The 26,133-nt window shown below is 41.7% G+C and overlaps 1 protein-coding gene across 3 annotated transcripts in view; it reads left to right on the top strand.

Annotated features, from left to right (window-relative positions):
• Nucleotides 1-7,879: 7,879 nt before the first annotated feature.
• ankrd50 (ankyrin repeat domain 50) overlaps nucleotides 7,880-26,133 on the top strand; it is a 34,140-nt gene continuing 15,886 nt past the window's right edge. For 2 of the 3 annotated variants that reach the window (XM_084010364.1, XM_084010366.1), the window contains exons 1-3: nucleotides 7,880-8,140; nucleotides 9,485-10,588; nucleotides 22,075-22,307. In XM_084010364.1, the coding sequence (XP_083866490.1) occupies nucleotides 10,083-10,588; nucleotides 22,075-22,307 (739 nt within the window). In that variant the 5' untranslated portion in view covers nucleotides 7,880-8,140; nucleotides 9,485-10,082. Of the gene's footprint in view, nucleotides 8,141-9,471; nucleotides 10,589-22,074; nucleotides 22,308-26,133 lie in introns of all 3 variants that reach the window. The other variant, XM_084010365.1, reaches the window with a different exon arrangement.

Genomic DNA, 26,133 nt, shown 5'->3' on the forward strand with positions numbered 1-26,133 from the left:
GTAGAACATAACAATTAACTCACATTAATGCATATTTTTGATATTTGTGTGAGAGATAAAAATCCCAAATCCAGAAAAATACTGATTTATTTTCGCAAAAAAAATGTACTAATTTGTGAGCACAAATTATTTTTTTATGCACAAATTATTATTTTCTCCCCTTTTCTCTTGACGAGTGTAGGCATTCCGAAACATTTATAATTGTGCTTTTGGTCACCTGATGAAGGTAGGTCCAATAATCATCTTCTTTTACCTCCATTTTGTTCTCAACCAACTGTTGAGAGGAATATCTGGTATTTTAGCTGCTACATGTTCCACCAAAAAGGAAGTGAAAGACACTTAAACATTTGTAGAGCTGAGGGGAAAGAAAGCTGCAGAGCTGGGTGATAATTTTAAGCACTCAATTTGATAAGAGACTTCTTTTTCTGTGCACTTCCTTGCTGGGTGACATTCAAAGCATTGCATTGCAGTGCAGCAGAGCGCTGGTTTATGAAAGGACTGTGTGCCACCACGAATCACTTCGACGATATATTATTCTACAAATAAATGGACACAATAATCAGCTGTGAACGCCGCCAAGGTACATGCCAGGTTTAATCTGTTTCCGCACAGTTTATCATCACCCACTGTAACAGAAATTGATCAGGCATCTGAATCATAACTGCACTTTGTGACTCATGAACACACACACACACACACACACACAAACACACACACATTCTCAAATACATATGGACACACGCACACAAAGAAAACTCTTGGGGTGCCTGTGATTGCAAATTAGTGCATACAGGCCTATACCTTCAGGCTCCATGATTGCCAATTATGTTTTACTCAGCTTCTATTCAGAGACTGAGTGAAGCGCTGTTGCATGAGTTATCGTGGTCAGCATCCCCATTGTTCATTATTACCACATTATCATTCTGGATGGTGAATTATTGATTTTGCTTGTCATTGTGGAGAAGTCATTCACATAATATGACACAGTCCTGCAGGGACCCGTGTGGACATTTTGAGAGGTGGTGGCTGAAAAAAAAAAAATCCTCCCCCTCCCCCAACTGTATTGCCGACTCGTGTCAGCTGTACTGAAATTAATCGCCATGTCAGGATGGATACACACCTACTCATCTCTCATATGTATGCACACACACACACACACACACACACACACACACACACACACACACATTAACATCTTTGAGTGGTTTGTTATTTACTTTTTTTTTAAAGATCTTTTTTTCACAGCAGACTTTGGCCTTCTCATAGCAGGAAAAGCACAGATATCATAATGAGTGCATTTTTGCTGAGTTACTTCCAGGAGTCATGGTATTGTGAATGCTGGCTCCCTGCTATGGCACGATAAGTCAAAATATCTCCTGTGAAAAAAAAAGGTTTATTATTTTCCAGTATATTCAATGTACTTCTTGATAGTGAAACTTTCAATTTTAACATATTTTCCAGCCAGGAAAGAATCTAATTTTGAATCTATCATGCAGATAATCCCTTCAAAAAGATTTTTTGCAAATGACAACCGCTTCTTGAACACTTCTCATGTTGGCCATTTAATGGTCTGTGTGTAGCATTAGGGGGATCTACTGGCATTAATAAGCATCTTTTCTTCTGTGTATAATCACCCGAAATAGGAATCATTGTGTTTTATTTACCTTAAAATAAGCTGTTTATATGTACATACAGACTGGGTTGCCTTTCAGAGTCTACTATTTTGCATGTTTCTAGAGAAGCCAAGATACGGCCATTTGTGTTTTTGCATCGGACACACTGGAGTACACCTGCATGCTTGTCACACAGGTGTACTCCAGTGTGGTTCTGAAGCATTGACCCTTCAACAACAGATGGGATCAAGGCTTTGCTTGGTCAGTCCAATGACGTTTGTGAGCTATAATCTAGTGTTTGGATTTTCTATGCCCTTTCCTTTACTTAATCCCCCATAGTTTCCATGGGTTTGCTTATCAAACATCGTCTTTTTTCATTTGACTAAAGCACCCAGTATGGAATCCTGCCCAATCCAAGACGGTGACATTGATTGCTTTGTAAAATTCCTAGTCTTCTTATATTTGATTAAACAGTTAACAGAGTGAAGTCATCGTTTTGAAAAATTATAGACAACATGTATTTCATTTCGGCAAAGTTCTTGTTTGGCTGCTTGTGTTTGGACAACATTAAACAGAGATTTGGCTTCTTTAGTTGGATTAAAAAAAAGGATTTTTAGAGAGAAAAACATCTTAATTAGGCCTACTCTCAGTGTTATGTATGGAAAAATGATTTTGACATAAAAAATCCCAGAAATTGTATTGTTAATTGTATTAATATCAGTTGAAACAATATCAAGATCCAGTCTAAATGATAGATGAGCAGCTATCAGTGTAAATTAGTAAAAACACCCAATTCACAAAATATGCTATACAGTACATTATTACAGGTTAATTTTACATTATCTAAGTAAATGGTTAATTACAACAGATAGAGAAACAAATATGGTTTTGAAGGTTGTGTGTCTGAACCGCGAGCTGGAGGTTCCAGTCATCATTAGTCAGCTGTTGGCAGTTACTTGGAAACCAGCTTTACAATAAAGCTTCCTTTAGCTGCCTCCTTCAGCCTTTTTCTTTCTTCGTGCTTTTGCAGCATCTATTTACTGGCCTCTTACAATGTACACCGCCCAATATGAGCCTATATTTATAACACATTTCCCTTAGCTTACCACTGTCAACAATTAGCCTTGTGTGCTATGCTAATGGAAGCAACAAGATATCTAATATGACATGATTCACAACATAATGACATGGATACTGCTTGACAAATGCAAGCACAGACTCTTCCCCAAAGCTTATACACATTAATGTGCCCTTTATGCTAATTAGCTGATTAATGAGGAACAGAAAAAAAAACCCAAAACAACAAAAACACTGTTTCAGCCCTAGTTTCAGGCAAACGTGCAAAACAACCACAATAATTGCCTTCTGTGGCTTAATTGTTACACCGCTCTGGAGCTGCAGCCAAGTCGGAGAGAGGAAGAGACACAAAACAGAGAAGACATGCTCCAGTCCAACCCAATTTTCTAAAGCAAACCTAGTGTCCCCAAGCCAAACCATAATCACTGAATGTGCGTCATCGCACTGTTAATGTGGAGAATATTTCTGAATATTCACAAAAGAGGGAAAGATGATGGCGACTCATGCTGATCCAGCCTCGTGAGGACGATGACTTGGAGCCGTTTGTTATATCCAGTCGTCAAAAAAGACAGAAAAATTACTGCAATTATTTGAATTCTGCAGATTGGTGTGCGCGGTGGGAGGGAGGGGACATACATATCGGACTCGAAGTGAAGAAAAGGGAGTAAACAGCACCATGCTGAGTTGCAGTTGTCTCCTGCTGATACTGGGATGAAAGGCAGATCGGACGTACTTGTGTCTTGCTGAGCAACTCTAAGAACTCAAACACAAAAGGGTTCATTTTTATTCATAGAAGATCTATGAATCTAAATTGAGGATGTTCTTAGGCACAGCTGTGCTTTGAGCTAAATGCCCACAATAAAAGTGCTAACATGTTGATGTTTGCCATAGATTGACCATCTTTTCGAACCCCCAAACCGGGACCCTTAATTGTACCGCACGTTCATGCTAGTTCACCTGTATGCCTTTATGCACGCATTAAGTTCATCAGGATGGGGGACATTATTGCAGTGTTTTGCACACCTACTGAGTGCACCTTTCAGATGGAAAATAGGTTTTCAAAATCCACCAAAACGTAGTTTATGGGAAAACTATATAATAACACTAGTAACCACAAAGCCAAGGACTGCATCGGTGTGATATAAGTAATAATTGTCAGACACTTCGCACTAAACAGCTGACATTCTGTGCCATCACAATATGATCTCCTATAATCTTGCATGATCATGTGATTGTGTTTATGGAGCAGCTACAGGGTTAGCATATCCTATCTCCGATCAATCCGAATTCCATTAAGAAAACAAGAATGTTAAAAGCTGTTTGCTTATCATCTTGCAGACAGAACCCAAAACTTTTTATTTTGGGTTCATACAGCTGTAGTAAACCAGCTTTTCTGGGACTTCACAACATAGACAAAGCAGCAATAGTGGTTATTTAAGCTTGGGGTCACCAATGTACAGATTGATAGATGATGGAAATATTCATCAACTGCAGCCCTATAATTACCCAGACATTTACACGTTTTAAGTGAGGGAACGCTCAATAATGGGTGCCCCAGGTGTAATAGTTGATGTTTCAAACACTGTGGGGAATCAAGCTTGATGTGTTACAGATATAACATTGGGCAGCTGATAAGTTTAGAGAGTGGGTTGTTTTCCCCAATCAGCAGACTTCCTACTGTTGTTCTAATAGTGTTTTTTCCCCCAACGTTAGTATTATCTCAGCGGAGTGCTTATTTTACCCTTCAATAAACAAAAAAAGATCATTATAATTTTCATAAAATATTCCAATGGGCGGCTTTTAATATGTTTGTGGAACTCAGTAATGAGTGTGTTTACAGGGACTTTATCAAACTTATTATATCAGGCTTATTACTGTTGGCTTTTCACACATACAGTGTTTGGCTTGTTTTTCTGTTAAATTAGAACTTCTCAAATGCTGTGCACAAGACACCCCCATCTAGATTGGTCCACTGGAAAATGGATTAGTTGGAGCCCATACTTAAACATGGAAACAGGAAAATGTTTGTTTTTTTGTGGTCAATTTAGAGGGAGGAGCAGTTTAAAATCAACTGTTTTAGTGTCAGTGCACTCATGTGCTGTATATTATGGCCATATTCGTCTGTAAGGGGCCACTGTTTGCTATAGGGTTTGTGAGTATAATAATAAACTAAAATAACTGGGCCCCTACTCGCCTGGTTGGGATTCCAGTCGTGCTGTATACGTTGATCATAATAAATAACTGTCACAGTTTTTGAACACTTGGGTTCTGCATAATTATTATTCCTCCACATCTTTTTCTTCTGCAAAGTGACCTGACCTGCTGATAAGTTGCATAAATCACAGTCATACTTCTCACTGAGTCAATGCAGTGTCATTCTGCTTCATCAAACAACGTCATCACACTTCTCAGTTAGACGATTTGCTGACCCTGTTAGGGTGCAGGGTTTAGCTGCTTCTTGTGTTATTGCAGATGGCAGGCTGTCCAACAGTGTCTCCTGGAAATAACATAGAAATACGTTACTCAATAGTCATAGTGACTTGGTCAGGCTGGGTGTTTGGTGGAGAAGTGCACTTTGACACGGGAGACCGGGTTTGCATTCAGACTGTGGTTAGTTTTAAAAACGTATTGTTAGGTAAAAAATATGGTTTTGATTAAATGTGACTATACATGTTGTATTAAATATTACTTTCCCACACAATGAAACTGCACTGCCGATTACGTTTGCTCTTGATGTATCACAAATATGTTTCAAATGAGTCTGTGTATGGAGTAGGTCTGGGTGGGGGACAGGTCGAAAAAAAAACACATGACCTCCACCCAGGAGACTGCTGTCCTGTTCAAGCCAAGCGCAGTTTTGTAGTAATTTTAAGCCAAACCATGATGTTTTTACTAACTCTAACCAAGAGTTGCTAACTGAACTCTGTACTGCACAAGCTTGTAACTCCATGGGATTACTTTTTTGTTTTTGGTCAGGTGTTATACCTCACACTGTTTCCAAATCAATTTGTGCATGCCCTTAAATTAACCTGAACCCAAATCCCAACCAATCATCTCTGTGAATCATAACCTTGAATGTCAGCCTGAATTAAAGCCTCACCCCAAACGCGGAGGGCAACGCCGCAGGAAAGGCAACTTGAAGTGGGTGCTGACTTCAACACAAGAGTGGGTTATCTTCATGTGAGCGCAGACAGCATCGGCTGGTAACACTGTCAGTTATTAGAACCCACTGCAGCTACACCTCAAAGAAAAAATCCCAGAAGTCCTTCCTCCGGGAGTGATAAATAAGTTGTAAGATCAGCAGCCTCCAGTTAGATCAAAACACATCAACCTGTAAGCCCCATGTGAATCCCTGCTAGGAAGCAAAAAAAAAGAAAAAAAGAAAAGCTCACTACTCGTCTACTTCTTGCTCACTTGCACTATTTCATTTCTAACGTGGCACATGTAACAAATGGAATGCAAATAAAGAAGAAAAGCATCTATTGCAAAAAAAAAATTTATAAAAAAAGATCTGTTCTCTTGTAAATCATAATTAAAGTCTCATTTACCCAGCTGTATGCTCGCTACTTTGGCTAAAACCTTACTATTTAAATAATTAACCAGTCTCATGTTTGCAGGCTACTCATATGGACGAGTGTGAACTGTTGGGAAGCAGTGAGCATACGAGTGGATAAATGTTTTGTTTTGCTGTTGGTGAATGCTGCCTCCATATAGTTCATCAAGACTTTGCTCCATTCTTTGGCTCTGGTCACCGTGGCAGCATGCAAGAAATACAACGTTTTCTTCAAGAAGGTAATACAGGATGAGTGATTGATATACACATAGGTGAACTATTCATTTGAACACAGCCACAGCTCAAAGTATTCAAATTTCATTTCACTTGAATAAAAAACCCAAACCAAGCTGTTTTGTTTCGCGGCGGGCTGTGATGAAACACCACATGACATGACTTAGCTTCTTTATTTCTCATTTCAGAATATATCAGCACCATATGGACCTCGGCATATAAAAACACAGATTCCTTTCGTATTCAGGCTGCGAGATAGTGGAGAGCTTCGTCGAATTATTGCTAAATGTAAACCATAATTCCAAAACACACACCTGCCTGCTGCTCACTAACAATGACAACATCTGGCGCTTCAGCTGTGAGGCTCGAAACTCAGCGCAGTTAACGGTTGGCCCGTGGAAAGAACAACCTGGAAATGTTTTTATTTCCAGTGAATACTTTATTCATTATTTTCCAGCAGATCCATAAACATATATACCCAAGTATGAATAATTGAATGGGAATGGTATTAGGGAATTGATCAATAGTAAAAGCTTCTCCATGCAGCACATGATACCTGTGGCTTTGCTTAAATTATAACTTTCCATTAACCACTATTTTAGACATCATTGATTAAAAAAAAGGAGGCTCTTATTCAGCTGTCCAATGTTTTATTATCAATCTCTGGTGCTGTTTGAACCCATTTACAACAACCATGGGCACACGTTGCAAATACACAGGGTTTCTGAAATTAAATCCTTTGGGAAGAATGAAAAAAGGGAGCCAACAACTTTTACATCATGTTTTTAAAGATGAAACTATTGCATCTTGGATCAACTCCAAAAGACACATTCACTGTACCATCAAAGAAACATTGGCAGCATTCAACACAGGAGTGTTTGTATATTCTCACACATGGAGAAACATGTAATACAATTTTAAAAAGCATGGTCTCATAATGTGCATCCATATAAACACACAGTCTAACTAATGTATGAGGTTTGGGATTTCTTCCACCTTGTTTTTATTATCCTTCTTAAAAGTCAGTGGCTGTGTTTTATGCTCCTTTATATAAATTATTTTTTATGGTAGTGTTTTACATTTTCTTTGAGATTGAGGAGGGACAAGAAGAGAAAAAAGAGGTAATATTGAGATTTCTACATTTCAGCCGGTTCAATCACATTAATTCATTTCACCAAGATAAACTCAATATCAATTATGCTTTATGATGGTGATTATATGATTATATACTATATATTATGTATATAATGTATTTTTTACACGTTCCATTAACCAACTATTGGATCACCTCATCATTACGTACTAATGGCGACTTGAGGGTAAAAACTCCAAGTCCCAGAAGACCATGCGCGGCTCATTGGCGTGTGTGCCCTGCATGCAGAGGAGAGAAATGTAGAGTGTTTGGAGGCGGAGAGTCAGTCGGCTCACTGTGGAGCTGTGTCGGGCAGCAGGAGGAGCCGACACCGACAGAAAAGACCGATTCAAAGAAAGACATGAACGCGGCTCAAATGCACAAAATTGGGCTTTGAATTGCACCGGAGCAACCGGGACGAGTGGTTCAAGCGTTTGGTTCTAACGTGGACAGAAAGGGTGTTGACTACGGACACGGCAACCCCCCTCCAAAAAGCACCAGGGGGAATCGGCAAGAGGTGAGGGGAAAACCGTTTGGGGCTGTGAGAGATATTTGAAACTGTAGCGAAAATAGTGAAACACTCCACAATGGCTAAAATTAAGTTTAAGGAACAGTTTTGGAAGGCTGCACTCACCCGACCGGTTACATTTAACGTTTGGTGTTTGTTTTGGAGGGGTACTCCTTAAAGCGTGCAACTGTTAGCTAGTCTGGACGTTTTTTTTGTTTTTTTTTTAAAGCCACCATAGGTGTAAATTGTATCCCATGTGAAATGGGTGAGGTTTGTGTGGCCATACAAAAGACTTGCGCTGCCTTTCAGTCACTGGAGTGGATTCAAGTCGTTCGTTCTCATTGATTATTTGTCGCCTTTCGCCTCCAAACAAGCCGGAGGCGTTGATATGTTTCATATTTACGTGGGCAGCTTTGTGTTGGAGGCAGGGAGCGCCTCAGAGAGACAGAAAGGTGGAAATGGATCGCAGCCCGTGTAAAAACCTTGTTATTTGGCAGCGATACAAAGTAACCAGCAAGACCGTGTGTGTTTGTGTGCGCGTGCGTGTTTTCTTGGCTGGGTAATATTTGCATATGCTCCAGTATAGAGAAGCACTAGTGGACTGTGATGAAGAGCTAAATAAAAAGGTTGTTGAACTGCACTCGGCTCAGAATCGGTATCGGAAATCAAATCGAGACGTGCTTAAACGTCCCCTTTCAAAGATCAGCCAGCATGGCGCTTAACACCGTTTCCCAATCCCAGTCTGTATACTCTGGATTAGAATAAGATTAATGTCAACTCCTTTTTGTTTTTGTTACCTTCCACCCATGTAAACGAGCCCTGTAAGTGCAGGAAAGGGGGTCCTCACGTTTGCCCCCCCCCCCCCATCCCCTTACAGCTCAGGACGGATGTGGACTGTTTGGGATTTAAAGCCACATAGGAAGGAAGGGGGGATCAGTGGATAGACTAGAGAAACTGGACGAACCCCTGCCAAGAATTTAGTTGCAGGGCAGGCAGTGATGTGGGTTGTGGAGGATGAAAGCAATGAAAAAAAAAAAAGCGACTGACAGCACCCACCTTCTCGTAGCTGCAGGAATAGAGTTAACCTGTCTCTATCCACGATGGCAATGTGCATCATACTGCGTGTTGGCAAACTGTTGAAGCGTGTGTGCAACATGCCTTTAAAGCCAATAAATGTGCAGATATTTGCTCATACTGCTGGTTGTTGATCCGCTTCATCCCAGGCTCCAAGACTATAAATCACACCTCAACAATCTCCCTGAGTAGGATGGTTAATCGTGCTTGAGATTAAAGCATTAAGTTGAATTTGAAATGTGTCCTAATTTAGACTTTATTTTCTGTCACTGTTTTCCAGGAAAGGAGCCAAGCTTAGCATGTTATTGGAGAAATTGACTCTGCGCTGGAAGTCCCTCCCATGTTAATGTAATGGAAAGGCGTTATGGTCACCCACGGTAGCGTCTGAAATGCATCAGCGGAAATATATCAGCTGCTCCCATGGCTAATTGTATCAAGCGGCGGTGGCTTGAGTTTGCCAGTGGATGCACTCTAGAGCCGGGTGCCCTGCCATGCCCAGAGCATCGCTAAAGTGACACGCTCATAATAACAAGGAGCACTCGGTTCACCCGGTGGTAAAGCCGTGGAAAAAGCTGGTGAAAAATCCACAGTTTGTGCCTCCATTTGATTTCCTTTTTTAAAAATTTTGACCTAGATACTCCGTAACGCATCATAGCTCAGCTGCTTTTCCTGCCATCTGCAGCAGCTCTGCTTCCTCCTTCACTCAAGTTGCATTCACCCTGGCTTCTTCTTAACATCACTGCAACCTGCTGTCTGAGAAGCACCTTTCCAGTCGTCAAAATGGATGTTCGAATTTACTGCCGACCTCTGTTGGATTTGAAAATGTGAGGGTCAGAATGGAGGGACCCCTATGAAGAGGTGGAATAGGTGGAACAGCAGCACTAGATTAAAATGGCCCAAACCAGTTTGCTGCAGGGGAAGCGCTTTTACTGCCGGGAGTGGGTCTTCCACAAGATCCAGCATTGCCTCCAGGAGAAAACCAACAACATCAGTGGAGTGACCAGCACTTCCAGTAAGCAGCCCCCGCTGACGCCTGGTGGGGGTGCGTCCAACCCCGGCACCCTGACAGCAGGATCCACAAAGTCGGGTGGTTCCTGGGGAGTGTTGCTGGTGGGGGGCCCGGGAAGTGGGAAAACCGCACTGTGCACTGAGCTGTTATGGCCCACATCGGCCCAGGGAACACACCGGGGTATGCAACAGCAGAGCCTGGCTTTTCACTTCTGCCGGGCAGACGACTCGGACACGTTGTGCGTCGGGGTGTTCATCCGAGGTCTGGTGGCTCAGATCTGCCGCAGCGGGCTGGTGCCGGGATACGAGGAGAAGGTGCGCGACCCAGCCGTGCAGAGCACTTTGCAGCCCGGAGAGTGTGAGAGGAACCCCACAGAGGCTTTCAAGAGGTAAGAGCAAGCAAGCACACACACAAACACAGCACTCTGTCCTTTTTCCTGCTACTTACTATCAACTACAGATAAATAATTTCACAGATTAGCGCACCTTCACACAGAGGAGGAACTAATCCATGACGTTATGGGTGATATGTAGTCTACCAGTGGGGAATTAATTGAGTACAATTTTTACAATCCATTGTCTGAGGCAGTTATCAAGCAACACTGACAGACAATGGTTTCCCAAATAAGAGCATTTGCTGCTTTCCTCAGATTTGTCTATCTTTGAGTTTTAGACTGTTTGTTAGTTTTCACTGTTGTCTGACTGAATGATTAATTGGAAAAAATAATTAACTGGTGAAATATTAATAGAAACAACATATTGTCGAAGCCCTGCAGTATAATCTGTTAAGAATACCTGTATATTATATGCATTGCTACATGCTTGTTGTTAACGATAACATTCAAATCTGATCCCACAACTCCTGTTGGTTCCAGGTAATGCTTGAAATCTAGGAATTCGGTTGGCCCTAGAAATGTAAAATGCAAAGCCAACCCCTCCCCCTCCCTTCCCTCTCCACCTCCTGACCCTAGTGCACCCCTCCCCCCATTTTTTTTTGACTGCTCACACTCATCGCATAGCTCCGCCTCAGCAGCCTCTCCACTTATTTGATGTCATGGTTGTGTTGGTTTTCCCCCCTGGTGTGGCATGCTGGGTGGGACTGTCCCTGCTTGGCTTCCGATTCAAGACAGGTCAGATATTTTTAAGTTGCAGCCGAGCTCTCAGGTGGCCAGAGACTTATGTTGAAGGACTTTGAACCGCGACGGACTGACTCACTCACTCACCAACCGGCTGACCTGAGTGACTGCACTGCAGAAAGATGAAGTGCACATGTGAAACTGAAGTACAGTAGGCTTGTGGACTTCCAGCGCCCTGCCCGGGCATGTAACACGATCAAGATGGACTGTTATTGTAGGCAGAGGCTTTGAAAGACACTGCACGTGAGCATGTGTGTTATGTGGGTCCCCTTGCACGACTTGTCTACACAGTATAGGTCAGGCAGTCTATGCAACACATGCTGGAATGCAGCACTGAACACACACACTTGCGCTTCTTGTCTGGCCATCTGGTGATACTTATTGCACCATCGACATCGCACACAGGGGGGAAAAGTAGGTCAAACGTTCAGCAAGGTAAATCATTTTTTAAACGTTCACCAGAGTCAACAGCTCAACCCACGTTTTTTTTTTTTTTTCTCAAACACACTTGTTCACTAGGAAGTCTTGTCATCTGCTTGTAATCACGCAGCCTCTACCGATGACTCTGACTTTAGTTTGACCCTCTCAGATAAAAGGCAGGTTATCGTAGGGACATAAACACAGACTGAACCCAGCTGGGATGGACTTCTCACTTCAGCTCTGCTTTGTGTCACGCTGGATGTCCAGGACTTTTTACAGACAGTCACATTTGTTCGTCCTCGCCTCGCGAAGCAAGTTCTGTCGCTCTCGCCAACTTGGACGTCAAAGACTCCATGCTTATCACCACGGCCTGTTTTATTTGCGTGCCAAATAAGCACTCGGTGAATGCCTTATCACCATCTCAGGTGTAAAAGCGTTCCAAGCGCCGTTGTACACAAATAATCTCAACGGCTCCCCTGCTGTTCTAGATGCTATCTGGTTTCAGGAAGCCGGGATTGTCGACTGCATCTGGCGGTGGAAAAAAAAGCATGAAATGGAAGGGTGTAAAACGTTATTATTCCAACATTATGACCACTAATTTACATTGGGGATAAAAATTCACAGTGGGGTGCATACCTGGTTTTGATTGAACAGATTCCTGCCTGTGCTTTACTCAATAAGAGTTATTCAGGTTTCATTTTTGTAAAGGGCCTTGTTTAACAAGGTTTTCTAGCCCCCCCTCCCTAACCCCCTGCCAGCTGTGATTTTAAATGTAAGCGAGTGAGTGAATGTACGAGGCCCTGTCAAATTCTTCAGCCTAGTCAAGACAAACAGGTCTGTTTGTTGATAGTAATCACCAGTCTTGTGTTCATACATTGAAACTGGTTCAGACACGGGTTTACGTCCACTCTGTGCAACTTGATCATTGCTTCTCCCATCTGTACATCTGCAGCCACAGCCACACAGCCTTCACATATTTTATGATCTGATTGCAGACTGCAATTTTTTTTTTCAGCTCCTCAAATGTGACTATATTTTGGGGTTCTTAGTCTCCAGTGACTGTGAGAATATTGATGGATTTTGGACTGTCAATGTGACAAGTGCATAAAAAGCTGTGGACTGCAAGAGGAACACATTTTGATTTTGTATATTACTAAAATGAATGCAATGCATTCATGCTGCAAGTCTGGCAGTACAAGCTAATGTCTTGGTCGGACAAACTTGATTCGTGCTACCTGCACCGTACTGTATTATCTGTAGGTTTTGACACTTGGGTTGTCGTGTACCACCAAGGATATCATTTCTAGACAAAGCCAAAGCACATTCCTCCGTTTCATTAGTCTGTGTCTTAGCTTTATCAAAGGCCACTACCATGTTTTGACTGGAGTCCTCCACTTTGAATGAATTTGTGAGGTTTAAACAACCAGTGAGCCTCCTGCTGTCCAACATGCCTCACTTTCTCCCTTCTGGACAAAAGAGCTGGCTTCAAATAGGTGGATTTAACCCAGCCATGTGGGTCAAACTAAAGGCAACAGGGATTTTTTTTGCTGAATGGACAAAGCTGCCTTTTAGTTTATGTGTGACCTTATGTGGGTTGGTTGTTGGGCTTTTCTCCACTGAACATGAGTTAGGCTTGAACTGCAGCTGGACAGGTTTCTATTTCTTTGTAAAGGGCACTGACTGCAGAATGATGAATTGCTGAGGCTTAAATTTGTGGACAACATTTGAAGTTTCCTGGCAGGGTTTTATTCCCTTAGTGTAGCCGTGGTAGAAATTGATGCTGCAGTTCAGATTGAACTTTATTTTAAATTATAATATATATAAAAATGATTTTCTGAGAGCTAGATCAAATATTTCTCTGTGAAATGTTGTCTGTTGTTTTGTTCCATATAACTGTTGATAATTCACATAAGTAGTGACCTTAATCAAAACACAAAACAAGTATGTCAAAAGTATGGTTAGTCCGGTAAGTTATCATTTAACGAGACAGCATGGCATTACAGGCTTACAGCAAACTTATTTTAGTACATTTTGACAAGAGAATCCCAGTTATAGGAATTTGGCAATGCTGGGAAGCCAGGGTTATAAATAATATGATGTTTGCAGCGATTTCTTAACATCGTGTGATCTTTCCGCTACAGAAAGAGATGGAAAGAAAACCCTCAAATAATGAGATTAGTGGAAAACGGTAATTTTAACAACGTGTCTGTTGGCTCTCTTTGTCTGATTTTGCACACAGTTCGAAATTGGGGCACATTTCAGTTTAAAATAAAACCAACCAAGACATTTTTTATTGCGTTTGCAAAGGAGCATTGTGGGTTTTCTTTTGTGTTGACTTTTTGACTGTTGCACATTGGGCGGCCCTGCTTATTAGGGTTAAGGGACTCTAAATGAAGGCGGCCTTGTGGCTTTCATGTGGTCCACGGCTGTGGAAAAGTTGCTGCAGATTAGGGCCACGTTTTTAGGAACAAACAAAAATAACAGGCTCCCAGTGTGACGCATCAACTCCAGTTGAGCAGATGAGGAGAAACAGCAGTACTGGTGCGGCTGCAACGATGACTCAGCAATGTGAAGCCAGCCCCTGTCTCCACACCACCGGTGTGTGTGCGTGCGTGTGTTTTATGTGTGCGTGTGTGTGTGTGTTTTATGTGTGTGTGTGCGTGTGTGTTTTATGTGTGCGTGTGTGTTTTATGTGTGCGTGTGTGTGTGTGTGTGTGTGTGTGTGTGTGTGTGTGTGTGTGTGTGTGTGTGTGTGTGTGTGTGTGTGTGTGTGTGTTGTGTGTTGTGTGTGTTGTGTGTGTGTTTTGTGTGTGTGTGTGTGTGTGGACATGCCTACGTGCCTGTGTGGGCATACATAACTATCATATTATCAATAAATAAAGCTCATGCCTGATGATGCCCGAGTTCCTATAATAGCTCATAGAGAAACAGCTGATGCAAGTTTAGCACACTTTGTGAACGCAAAGGAGGGCTGTGACCTTGAATCTGTTGAATTATCGTTTTGTCTAAAAAATTAAAACGGGAGAAAATATCCATGTTAAGTTCCTAGATTGAAGGTTAAGTCTCTACTCTGACCAATACTCCAATACTGGAAAATATTACATTTACAAACCAAATCCAGTTATGTGAGAAACTAGAACTAGTGAATGTTCTGCATTTTCGATAACAATTAAATCATAATTATTTTAATTATTAATTATTTCGTTATCATTTATGAGTTTAACACTTTAAAACCTGACTTTTCTGCTTCACAAGGAATGTGTAGGTGTGGTTTCATTACAGGTTTAATGAGATTAACGAGGTCGTTTGGCAACAAAAGCAAACAGCCCAACAACTTTCATCACGTATTGATTAAAATACTGTTGAACATCACCTTTTGCCCAACTGAGTCTGCCCACTTCAAAGCAGTGAGAAAGGTGGAAATCTCTCCTTTGACACGTTTTTGTTGTCTATTTTGAGACCCATCGCTCATAGTTTGATGCTAATTGAGAATATTATGTTGTCAGAGCTTTTAACCAAATATTAAATATTTTGGCGATCGGCTAGTTGTTTCAACAATATGTTTATAACTTATATGTGCCAGACAGCTCACACTAAAGCCCTTTGTCACCAGAATGCTTGGCACAAAACGCTGTCTTGGCTTGCACCGAACACCTTGCAGGTTTCCCTGTCCATGTTGAAATCCAGGTGAACTGTGTGTATTCACGTGTTGAGGCTTTTTGCACACAAAGACCGTTGTGTGAGGAGAACGGGAGGAGAACAGAGAGCGGTTCGGAGGCAAACTATGGCAGGAGTGTCGGCACGAAGAATAGGGAGGGGTTTGAAAAGGATGAAATATCAGATTCCTTTGACAGTATTGGGTAGCTGGCCAGGAATGCACACCTCATCTGGGTTCGGAAGAGCTTGGGAGTTTGGAATAGCTATCCTAGGTATGTGTGTCATGCTGGCCAGGAAAGAAGTGTGCAGTGTGTTTACACTTTTGAAAATCATTAAAAGCGGCTAAAACAAGCGTCTAATGACTGAAGAGGCTGGATTTGAATGTTTTAACTTGAATTAGTCTTATATGAGTGCAGATTTTAAACAACCTTTTTAAAAAGTTGATGTAATGGAAGGGTGGGGGATGGGTTGAATGTCAAGATGGACCAAACTCCCAGTTGCAGCCCTCACAAAAACAAAGTGATCTCTGTATGACCAGTCCCATGACAGGGTGTTTAGACTCCAAAACATCATAAGACCTTGTCTAAAAGATCATCAGATATCAACCAAAGTTTAAATTTGAAGGACATTAGTGAGGGTTGAAAGGATCCTTTGGGGCTATTTTGGGCTATCTTTTTTTAAAAGTTAAATGAAACAGTTGTTTTGGTGTAAGTCACCCAGATTTATCTGTTGTGTGTACCACGCTTCCCCCAGAAGCCTGACGAAGCAGTCTTCAGGACATTGTTTCTCAGAAAGCTCGAGGCATTTCTCTGCTTGGGGTCCAGCACGGCATTGATTGTGCAAAGCCATTAAGCCGAGATCAGATTCTCACATTGTCCAGCAGAAAAAAAGCACATTTTCTAACCAGGACCCGGACTGCTCAAAACTGATTGGAGTTCAGTTTTGCTGATCTACTGTCAACAGCTTGAGGGAAAACACCTACTTTGAAATCACTGACTGAGGTGTGGCCTGATGTGGAACATGGTTGAGAGTTTCAGCTTTTAGATATTGGGGCTGCCTATATATATATATATATATATATATAATGGAAGATCTTATTATATAAGATCAATGTAGTCAAGGCTAAGAAGCACTTTTGCATTTGAAAGTGTTAAACAATGTTTTTACATATTTATATAATTTTATAATACAATAAACTTCAATGTGACTGAATTTAAAAAAGAAGCTTTTAATCAAAATAAAGAAGTAATTTTTTGAATATATAGTTCAGTACATTTGTTCAAGCTTAACAAGGATTTCTTTTAAAAACAGTGCCCTGTACATCGTCAGGGGTTATCTAATGAAAGACTCTCAGCACAAATGAATGTAAATATGTTCGTTCACACCTTACATAACTGCAGTTCTCCACTCTGCATCAATCCCTAGATTTATAAAAAGCTTTGGAAAACCAGCTTTATGCAACACATACCCAATTTGCAAAAACTGTAATGAAGCCTCCGATTTAGAGTTTATGTGCAATCAGATAAAACTGAAGTGAGATGATGACACATTGAGGAGAAAACGAGAGCATATGGCCAATGTAACGGGGAGAATGCAGTGAAAGTGCCTGAGCCTGGCAGTTCAGACCATTTGCTCTCAGCACCACTCACATCAGTCTTATTGTTCTCATCAATCTGATTACTTTGAACAAGATGATTGCAGTAATGTTATGCATAATGTAAGAATTGCACAAGGAAATACGTGGGAAGAATCTCAAAGATAGTTGTCTCTTTCACTTTGGTTGAACTGATGCATGAGTCAGCTGTTATCGTTGAACTACGCGGCGTTGAGCTGTGCTGGCTTTGCACAGATGCTGAGCAGGCTTCCTCCAAATAGACGTGATACTAAACGAAGAGATGGGGCTTCGTCTCATGAAACGACATCTTTGGTTTTCTACTGACCGTGGTGGAAGGTTTTATCTGGGTCACTCTGTGTGGTGGTCTGTCTGAAGCGCAGAGCTCCACTCACCAGTTGGCGCTTCTTCCATGAATACAGCAGTGTCCAGGCTGGACGTGATTTGTCTGTTTCACCTTCTGTTTTCTTAAGCTTCTGCTGTATCCCGGTCAGTGTTTATGTGCGCGCGGCTGCCAGCGTGGTGGTGTTTGGGTATGTGGCATGGATTTCAGGCTCTGCGCCCGCTCTATAAAATGAGCTGTGTAAATTTGTAAGGCGCTGGCTCTTTGCCCGGTGCTGCCCTGTCGGCCCAGACATCTTCACTAAACGTCACACTGAAAGCTTCACTTTGCACATTGTGGAGGGCGCGACGGCCACTGCCACGACACGGCAGATGGTGAGTGCATTAGATGCATTTCACATCTCCTTTCTTCACCCTTCTTCTCTTGTCAGAAAAAGGAATTGGCATCAACTCGGGCATATGTTGAGCACTTGAGCGAGGACCAAAATAGTTGGTGCAAATGTCCAAGATCGCTGTGTGTGGCTGAATCCCTTTTAATTTTCTGGCTCAGGTATGCTGCAGGTTTGTCTGGCAGACTAAATCAGCTTTTCCTGAGCTTATTTTCTCTTTCTCCAGTATCCCGTGGAGTTTTCTTTGTCTGCAGCCCTTGCCTTTTGACTCTTTGACAGCCCGAAAGTAGCTGGATAGTGAAAGAAGAATGCCCCTTTGTTTTGCCCACTTGCTGTCACTGTGGATTTGATTGTCTCAGTAGGCAACATGGCCTCAGAAACAGCCATTCACGCAATCACTCGCACACAGTCACCCCTGTGGATGGACATTCCTTTTGGCAAGGCTCCCAGATGGCACTGCAGGTTCTCTGTGGGCTGCAGCTATCAGATGGAGTGATTGACTGTGTTACTGAAAGGCTAAGCAACATGACGACAAAGCATGGAGGTTGGCGACGCATTGCACCGATTTCTTTCCTGCTGCGGGTTTAAACTGCCTGGAGAAAAAGAAAAGTTTTGAATACAAGCTGAAGTTTGTAGAATCTTTGGAAAAGACTGAACTGGCCAGTATCAACCTGAGGGAAGCTACATTTGAGGATTTCATCTAGTGCTGAAATGACCAGTTGATAAATAAAGGAGGTGATTGACAAAAACAATCAACATTGTTTTAATTCCAGTGTCTAAAATGTGAGAATTTGTTGTTTTTCTCAATATAAAGTGGGTATTTTTTTAACTGTTTTGGGCTGTATTGTGGGACAAACAACCTCATTTTACAACAAAATATATTTCCAACCATGTCATACTCGTACTATTATCTGATTATAGAAAAATAATTGGCAGCTTAATAAATTACATTAATTTGGTTGCAAGCTTGCGGCACTAATTTCATCCCAGTTAAAATGTGTTTTTGAGATCATTAGGTTTAAAGTGTGTTTTCTGAAACCTCAAACTAAGCCTTATAAAACGAGCCTTGTAAAATGTCGATCGTCAACAATTTTCATCCAAGACTTATATATTATCTAATAATGTTATTTACTCATTTTGTTCTTTATTGCAGTGAGCTAACATGTATAGCAACTAATGCCATTAAATGCTATCAATTGCATGAGTTAATTTTGGACGGGCCAGCTCTCGTAGGGCCGGCTCCCGCGGGGCCGTTGGGCGGTGCGGCGAGCAGAGCGGATGCCATTTTTATTATAAAAGGACCGGTCCAGTTCCTCTCACATCCCAAGTCTAAAGTGAGGTACCACTGATCTGTAATAGGTGTGTGTTGCGTCAGTGGGTCCCGCCCCCATAGCAATTGTGTCTCATTCGTTCTTATTATGAATTATTAATTCATTATTAACAACAAAAACATGATATCAGCATTATAGATCGGCCATTGGCCGCCCTGCTCTCTAAATATCGGCCATTGAAAAACACATGTCGGTCGACCACTACTCTAGCTAAGTTGTTGTCCTCGTATGTATGTCACAGTACTTCGGACTGAACGCAACACAGACCTTCACCCCAGCAACTCCAACTCCTATGTGCTTAGGGATAATGAGCTATGGGTTAAATGTAAGCCTAAAATGGTAGATGGTTAAATAGGAATGGCTTTGGAGCCACAGGCTTAGTGACAGACTGTTGAGCATCCAGAGGAAGTCTCATTAAAACTGTATTTTAGTGTTTTATGAGAAAGCTTACAACCAACTCCGTTCCATTTAGGAAGAGTAGTAGTTGAAGAGTCCCATCATCTGGAAGGTGACGGATTTTTATCTGCTCGACAGCCACTCGTAGAAAACCCTCCGGTCCCCTGAATCCATCACTCTAATGCTGGATCAAGTTTTCATGTCGATTAATTGATTTGCTCAGCTCCTTTTTCATATAAAAAGAAGAAAAGTTAAATTAACCTAAACCCAGATTAAAATGTCACCAATATGAAACCCTCAGATCCTTTTATCATGGCCAGTGGAGCTGGAAGTAATTTTAGGAGACTACAGCTGGCTGCAAACTGTCGGCGGCAGTCACAATGGAACCGGGGTCTTGCCAGCACAAACGTCACTCCAGAGAACAAAAGATGCGTTTGTTGGCGATCCAGCTTGAGGGAGTGTTCATGTGTGAAGTTACACATTAGCTCCGCTGTAAGTAGATTCTGTTTGGCTTTGATTAAAGGTTAATGTAGCAGCTTCAAACCGGGTATTAATGTGATGCTTGATGGACAATTCTGTGCAGCATCTTCGCTTCATCACCAGATGCCACAGGGCTGGTTTTAATGGCTGCTCATATTCAAACATCAATATTTATGTTACGGGAAGATTTGTCGAGTGTTGACTTGGACAAAATCTTGCGCGTTTATTTGTCATGAAAGTTGCTGGACACATTTCTCATCATGTGTTTAACAGAATCTCAAGGCTGAACATTTGGCTCTTGGCATAGTTTTTGTTTTAAACCAAAAAAGCCAGCTGAATTATAAATGACTGTATCTGTTCTGGATGTTTCTGTGAGCTCAAATCATCTGCAGTGGGCCTGTTAATGGATGTAATTTGGGTTGGATGGAGACATATTTAAACGCCTACACTCTCTACCAATTGAGACTGATGAACTGAGGATGGTGTGCCTCTAGAAAATAAATCTCTTGCTCAGTGTGACTTGTGTGTTGTTGTAGTGGCAGTGTTGCACCTCAGATAGCAAACCATGATCCACGGTATATAGCAGCAGTCCTTAAAGCCATATTCAATACCATGCGGCAAATTGATACCAAATTGAGGGCGTAAAATATTTGGACTTTTATTAAAAGATAATAGCAATATGTGTGTCAGCTTGCTGTCGGAGAGAAGAGAGAGCAGAAGGTGCAGCTGTTACCCATGTGTTGATACTGCAGAAAATCAGCATTCAAACAGTTTCAAATATTCAGTAATATCAATATTTAGATATTTTTTGACAACACTCGTGGGATCAGTGTATATTTACATAATGCTATGTTTACCGACACAATGATTAATATGTCTTGGAATAGTTTTAAAACAAAGTGAAATATAATATCACAGCATGTGAAATGTGAAATACAAAGACGAACATGAATGTGGACACCTCATGTGATTTCACACAGAAATTATTTTTCATTTGAAGTTGTTCTTTCTTCCTCTCTCTATAATATAATCTACAGTACAACAACAATAGATCATGTTCTTCGTAATCACATCAAAGGCCAGGTTAAACTGTTGTGTATTGGACTGAGTTTTAATGTAGTATTTACAGTTTAAAATTTACAGTGTAATATTATCCCATCTAAAAATCCAAACATGTACCATAGAGCTAATTTGACAGAATAGTACTTTCTCTTAGACCTGTACTTTCCCCTAAGTATCTCCTAATGCAGCTAGTACTTTTACAAAGGTGACTACGTACGGGGCCAATCATCCCTCTGACACACCAGTTTTGCAGGATATGGGGAAGCTTAAGGTTGTACTACTGACCTGAGAATGAAAGCACACAATTGCAAAAGTAAAGTTGACATTTTCTGCAGTAACTTTTGGTTGTTTTTTAATCTAGCAAAAATAAATATTTCACCAAGTTACTCAGCATAAAGTTGGTTATATTAAATCTTACATTGGTTTTAGTTTAAACCTATGGTCTACATTCTGAAAATCCCCAAATAAACCCCTCCCGTCAGTGTTCCATGATTCGACGCGGCGGGAGTGGGAGGGGACGAGGCGGGATGACGGGTAGCAGGGGAGACGAGGGGATTGGAATGAGGGTACAAGCCGATGGGAGCAATGGCTCCCATTGGTCAATTTCTATGCAGGCCTACGGCTGATAGACTGGATAGTTTTTTTTTATTCCAAATCATAGACGATAGATTTAAGCGGAAGCCTTGTATTCACGAGATTTAAAAAACTGGCACTATATTGTCTTGTTTGCAGTGTTATCAATATATCACAATATATAGAATCGTTAATTGCCAATACAGTCCTAATACTAATGGCAAACAGTAGCCTAATGTTAAATGGTATATTAAGCTGCCATACAATAACTTCCTAATTTCTATCATTCCTCTTCTTTTATAAAATATAAATATCTATAAATGATAACATACTTTGGCTGCAGATTCTATTTTGCCTTCAGAAATGTTTTACAAATACTACAATAATATGCTGTATCTTATTAGTCAAACACAACCAATGAAATCAGATGAAAATATTATAACCTAATCTTTCTTTCTCTTATCCATCGTTCCTCAGATGTGTCCTCGTGCCTCTCCTGAGTGTTAAGCCTCCCCAGCAGTCTCTCTTCCTGCTGGTGGACTCCATCGATGAGGGCTGTCAGCTGAGTGAGGGGGAGCAGAGGTCCTCCCTGGGTTCCCCCAGGACCATCGCCGAGCTCCTGGCCAGTCATCACGAGTTCCTGCCTCCCTGGCTGCTCCTCATCTGCTCAGCGCGGCGACAGAATAAGGCCATTACTAAACTCTTCACAGGTAAACAGTCCGGCTGTGCTCTTTAACCAATTACACCCTTGGTCAATTAAGGCCATTATTCTGTAAGTGATATCCAAATAATTGGTTTATGTTGTAATGTGGCATCAATATATCATTGTCAAAACAATTGCGATGCCATTAATCACAAGCCAATTGAGCTGATGTAGAGACTGTTTGATAGATGAGACACTATTTGCACCTGTCAGTTCTGCTCTACGCTCGTTTCTGCTCAATGGCAGCATTTTTTTCCGTGTAAATGTGATATATTTCACCTGAAAATGCGGTTGCTAACAAAGCCCGCGGCGTCATTCCTTTTCTGTCCCGCCTGTCTGAATAGCACCGATGCAAAAAGCTTTCTGCCATCACGACATGCCTAAAGAGATTAGGGTCACCATCGCAGACCTTTGTAAGAGTCGCAGAGCTTCCTTGATGTCCTATGACACGGTACCACACCAGCTGCTATTATCTCCCTGTCAGGCCAGCAGCCTCCTCAGTGGTGATGAGCTGGCATAACATTAATCAAGAACCTGAGTGTGTGGGAGGAAGTCTCCTCCGCAGACTCGCTCTGCTGTGTGTGCCCTCCCTACCTTACCAAAAACCACAGAATGTGGGAGCTCCTGATGCCCCCGGCTCACTTCTTAAAGCATTACGTAATCAGTAGCAGTCGTTTCTGTGCAACTCCCCACTCTGGAGATGCATGAAGTCAGCTTCAAGGCTGAGAGAGCTACGCATAGTTTTTTTTTTTACTTGTTTTTCAAGGTTGCATCATACAACGCCCCAATAATAATGTTTATGTTTACATTCTACACTGTTATTTGTCAATCGGACATGTTTAATGTTATTTTTATCTGTAGAATGAGGCCCTGTGAGAGACAGAAGCAGGTTTTGAGTCTTGTTATGTCGTTATTGTTTCTTCTCGGTGGTGTAGCTCATGTTGTGTAGGTCATTGTGTGTTGTGAGGAACCTGTATATCTGACAGTTCATTGGACAAAAGAGTGTCAAGGTGCCACTCACAAGCATTTTCACAATTGCATAGACAAAACAATGAATCAAGAAATAGTTTCCTTGTTAGTTGTAACCCACAGGTCAGTCAGTTCAAACTACTGTGTGCTGACTTTAGTTCCCCTTTTATAATGAGTGTCAATTGTCTAAGTATCATTTCATGATGAAGTTCAGTGTCACCATTCATCAGGACACCTGTCTCTCATTAGAATGATTGTCACAGCTCAACTCAACAGTGTAGTTTGAAGGTTGTAAATGATTGGGTGCGGTGTTGGGGCTTAAAGTGAAATCTTAAGTGTAGGCGTCAGACTGGTGGAAGTGTACTTAAGATCTGATCGCTGTTGACAGTGGCAGCGAGAAGGAGAGTTGCGTTCTAGGACAGCAGAACAACTCTTTTTGTGGGCGTCGTGCATCTTATTCAACAAACCAACTGTGATGCAAGCTGCCCACTTCATAATCACAGAGACGTGCACACCCACGGTTTCCTCTTCCATCAAAGCGTCCATGTAGGTAGGTGCCTGTGGTAGATTAGATTCTGGACTGGTATCAGAGTGCAGCACGAAGCATCCTCACAACAAGTTCCAAAACTTAGAGCCCACAGACGGAGAAGACGTTTTTCTATTCCATTTAATTTCAGCAGCAATTTGCATTAAATCATATTTTCCGGTTTATTGTGTGTGTGCGGCTGCCGCGTCTGGCCAAGGCCGCAGATTTAGATCGTCTGATTTTATTTGCAGTTGCATATAAATTTGACAGTGGAGTCATCAGGGAATATATAGCCGTATATGCCACGGTTGTAAATGCATTTTTATCTGTAACTTTCTTCAGAGTGTCTCAGGGAGTTCTGTGATTGCCTATTTGCCTTTTCTTCTTTTATGTTGCTGAGCTGTCGGTTCCTTTTGTTACTCGTATGGTTTGAATGGAATTTCTTCTTGGAACAATCTGATAAACAGCAGTTATCTTTTTTTCCCCTCTTTGGACTGGCTCTCATCTCTTTCCCTTTTTTCTTCGTCTTGATGATGGCCAAGCTTTTGTGAGGCTCTTATTCCAGTTACCCAGTAAACGGGTTTTGAAGAAACAAGTCTCCATTTGAACAGAGGACCAGAGCCAAACTCACACATCAGCTGTGATGTCCCCATTTCAAAGGAGTGAAAGGCATATGTGATGTTGCTGTGTTTGTGTGAACATGCTGTTCTAGATGTAATGCCTTCATTATGGCAGTGTTTCACTGGATCCTATTGAGTTTGTGCATTGAGACCTACAATAGGCCTTTCCATTTCGCCTTGGCTGATGCTTTTAGTGGCGTCTTTGTTGTGTCTAGAGTCGGTCTTCCGCTTTTAGTTCAACACTGGAAATTCTTCTGCCAGTCTGGCTTTTCTTTCCTCACACGTAGACGGATGCAGACATGCAGGCAAACACATTCACCCACTTAGTGCGTCCACCATTGGCTTGTGCGTCCTATTATGAATACAGCGGTGGAAATACTCCTTATTCATCCAGTACTGGACCTAAAATAGACCAAAGGACTTCAGAGTATCAAATTGAGGCCAAGTGTCCCCTAAAATAACCTCCATATTGTTTACAAGTCAGAGATGGCAGTGACCTGCCAAAAGACTCAACTTTCATGCTCTGTGCAAAGCCAATTCCTATTTTATATGAGCAGCCTATTTTGTCTGGGGTGGAGGTTGTGTGGGTTTCCCAGTATACTCTGGTCTGCGGTGATGGGAACTTTGTGGTTGTGTGAATATAGCGAAGATACAGCTTGAGGAATGACCTTTAACCAGAAGGTCGCTTTACAGAGAAGTTGCTGGACCAGAAGTCTGCTCCAATGCTTTTTAAGAGCTCCGAAAGAAATTAGGATCCTTCAGAAGAGCGAAATGGAAGCGTGTCAGTTTCCTTTGATTGTTGTTTAATTCACTTGAGTATGACACATACTCTCTTCACCACTTGGAATGTTTTCCTTTTTCTTTAACAGAGATCCCCTTTCCCCAGGAGCAATGCTCCGAATTCTTCTTTTCTTACTCAACTGTTATTCCTTATGTCTGTCTCAGAGTGGAATGTGCTTTGGGAAGTTTTCAACACCTCTGAGACCGAGCAGGAAGAAGGAGGCATTCTGACTTCTGCAGCAGAATATCCCGCTTGCATCCGCTCTGCTAAAAGCCTCACAAACAAAGACTGTTCTGTTGGTGAGGAGGAGGACAAGAATTCTTGCAGAGTATCCTGCCGGCTGACTCGCATTATGTGATCACTCGGTTTTGATTACGCCTCTGTCTTCACATATTTTCTTTTGTTATGGACTAAAAATGCAGTCTTGAGTTGTAAACAAACAGCGTCAGACAAAGAAAAAACAAATCAATCGGCAGCCCTGCTGCTTCTTTATGTCCCAAGTGATGGCTATGGAGAGAAGCTGTGCATACTCCTTCTGTGTGCTGTGCTACTGTAAGGCCATGATAGGGGTAGCGGAGTGGAAACACTTAGGCAGCGATTTTGGTTGGGAGCCGGGGTAGAATCTGTGCCAATTTAACAAGGCCTCCGGCAGAAGGGAGAGCAAGAGAAAGGGGAAGAGAGGGCGGGTAGAGGTGGGAGACGGGGGGTTGGGCGTTTAAATAGAAACAGCCTCTCAGTCGTGTATTTTTTTCAACTGCTCATACCTCAATCATTTTACAACAAGACTGGTAAAGGTGACAGTATCTGAAAATTGGACAAACGTGATATTGTGCTGATTCAGAAATGCCTATATATATATTTTAAAGTTCCAACCTTCTATAAGCCTTATTAAATATGTCATAAAGCTAACAAAATGCAGGTCTCATTACGATACTTA

Source organism: Eutrigla gurnardus, assembly GCF_963514095.1.
Source record: "Eutrigla gurnardus genome assembly, chromosome: 5".
Lineage (NCBI taxonomy): Eukaryota > Metazoa > Chordata > Actinopteri > Perciformes > Triglidae > Eutrigla > Eutrigla gurnardus.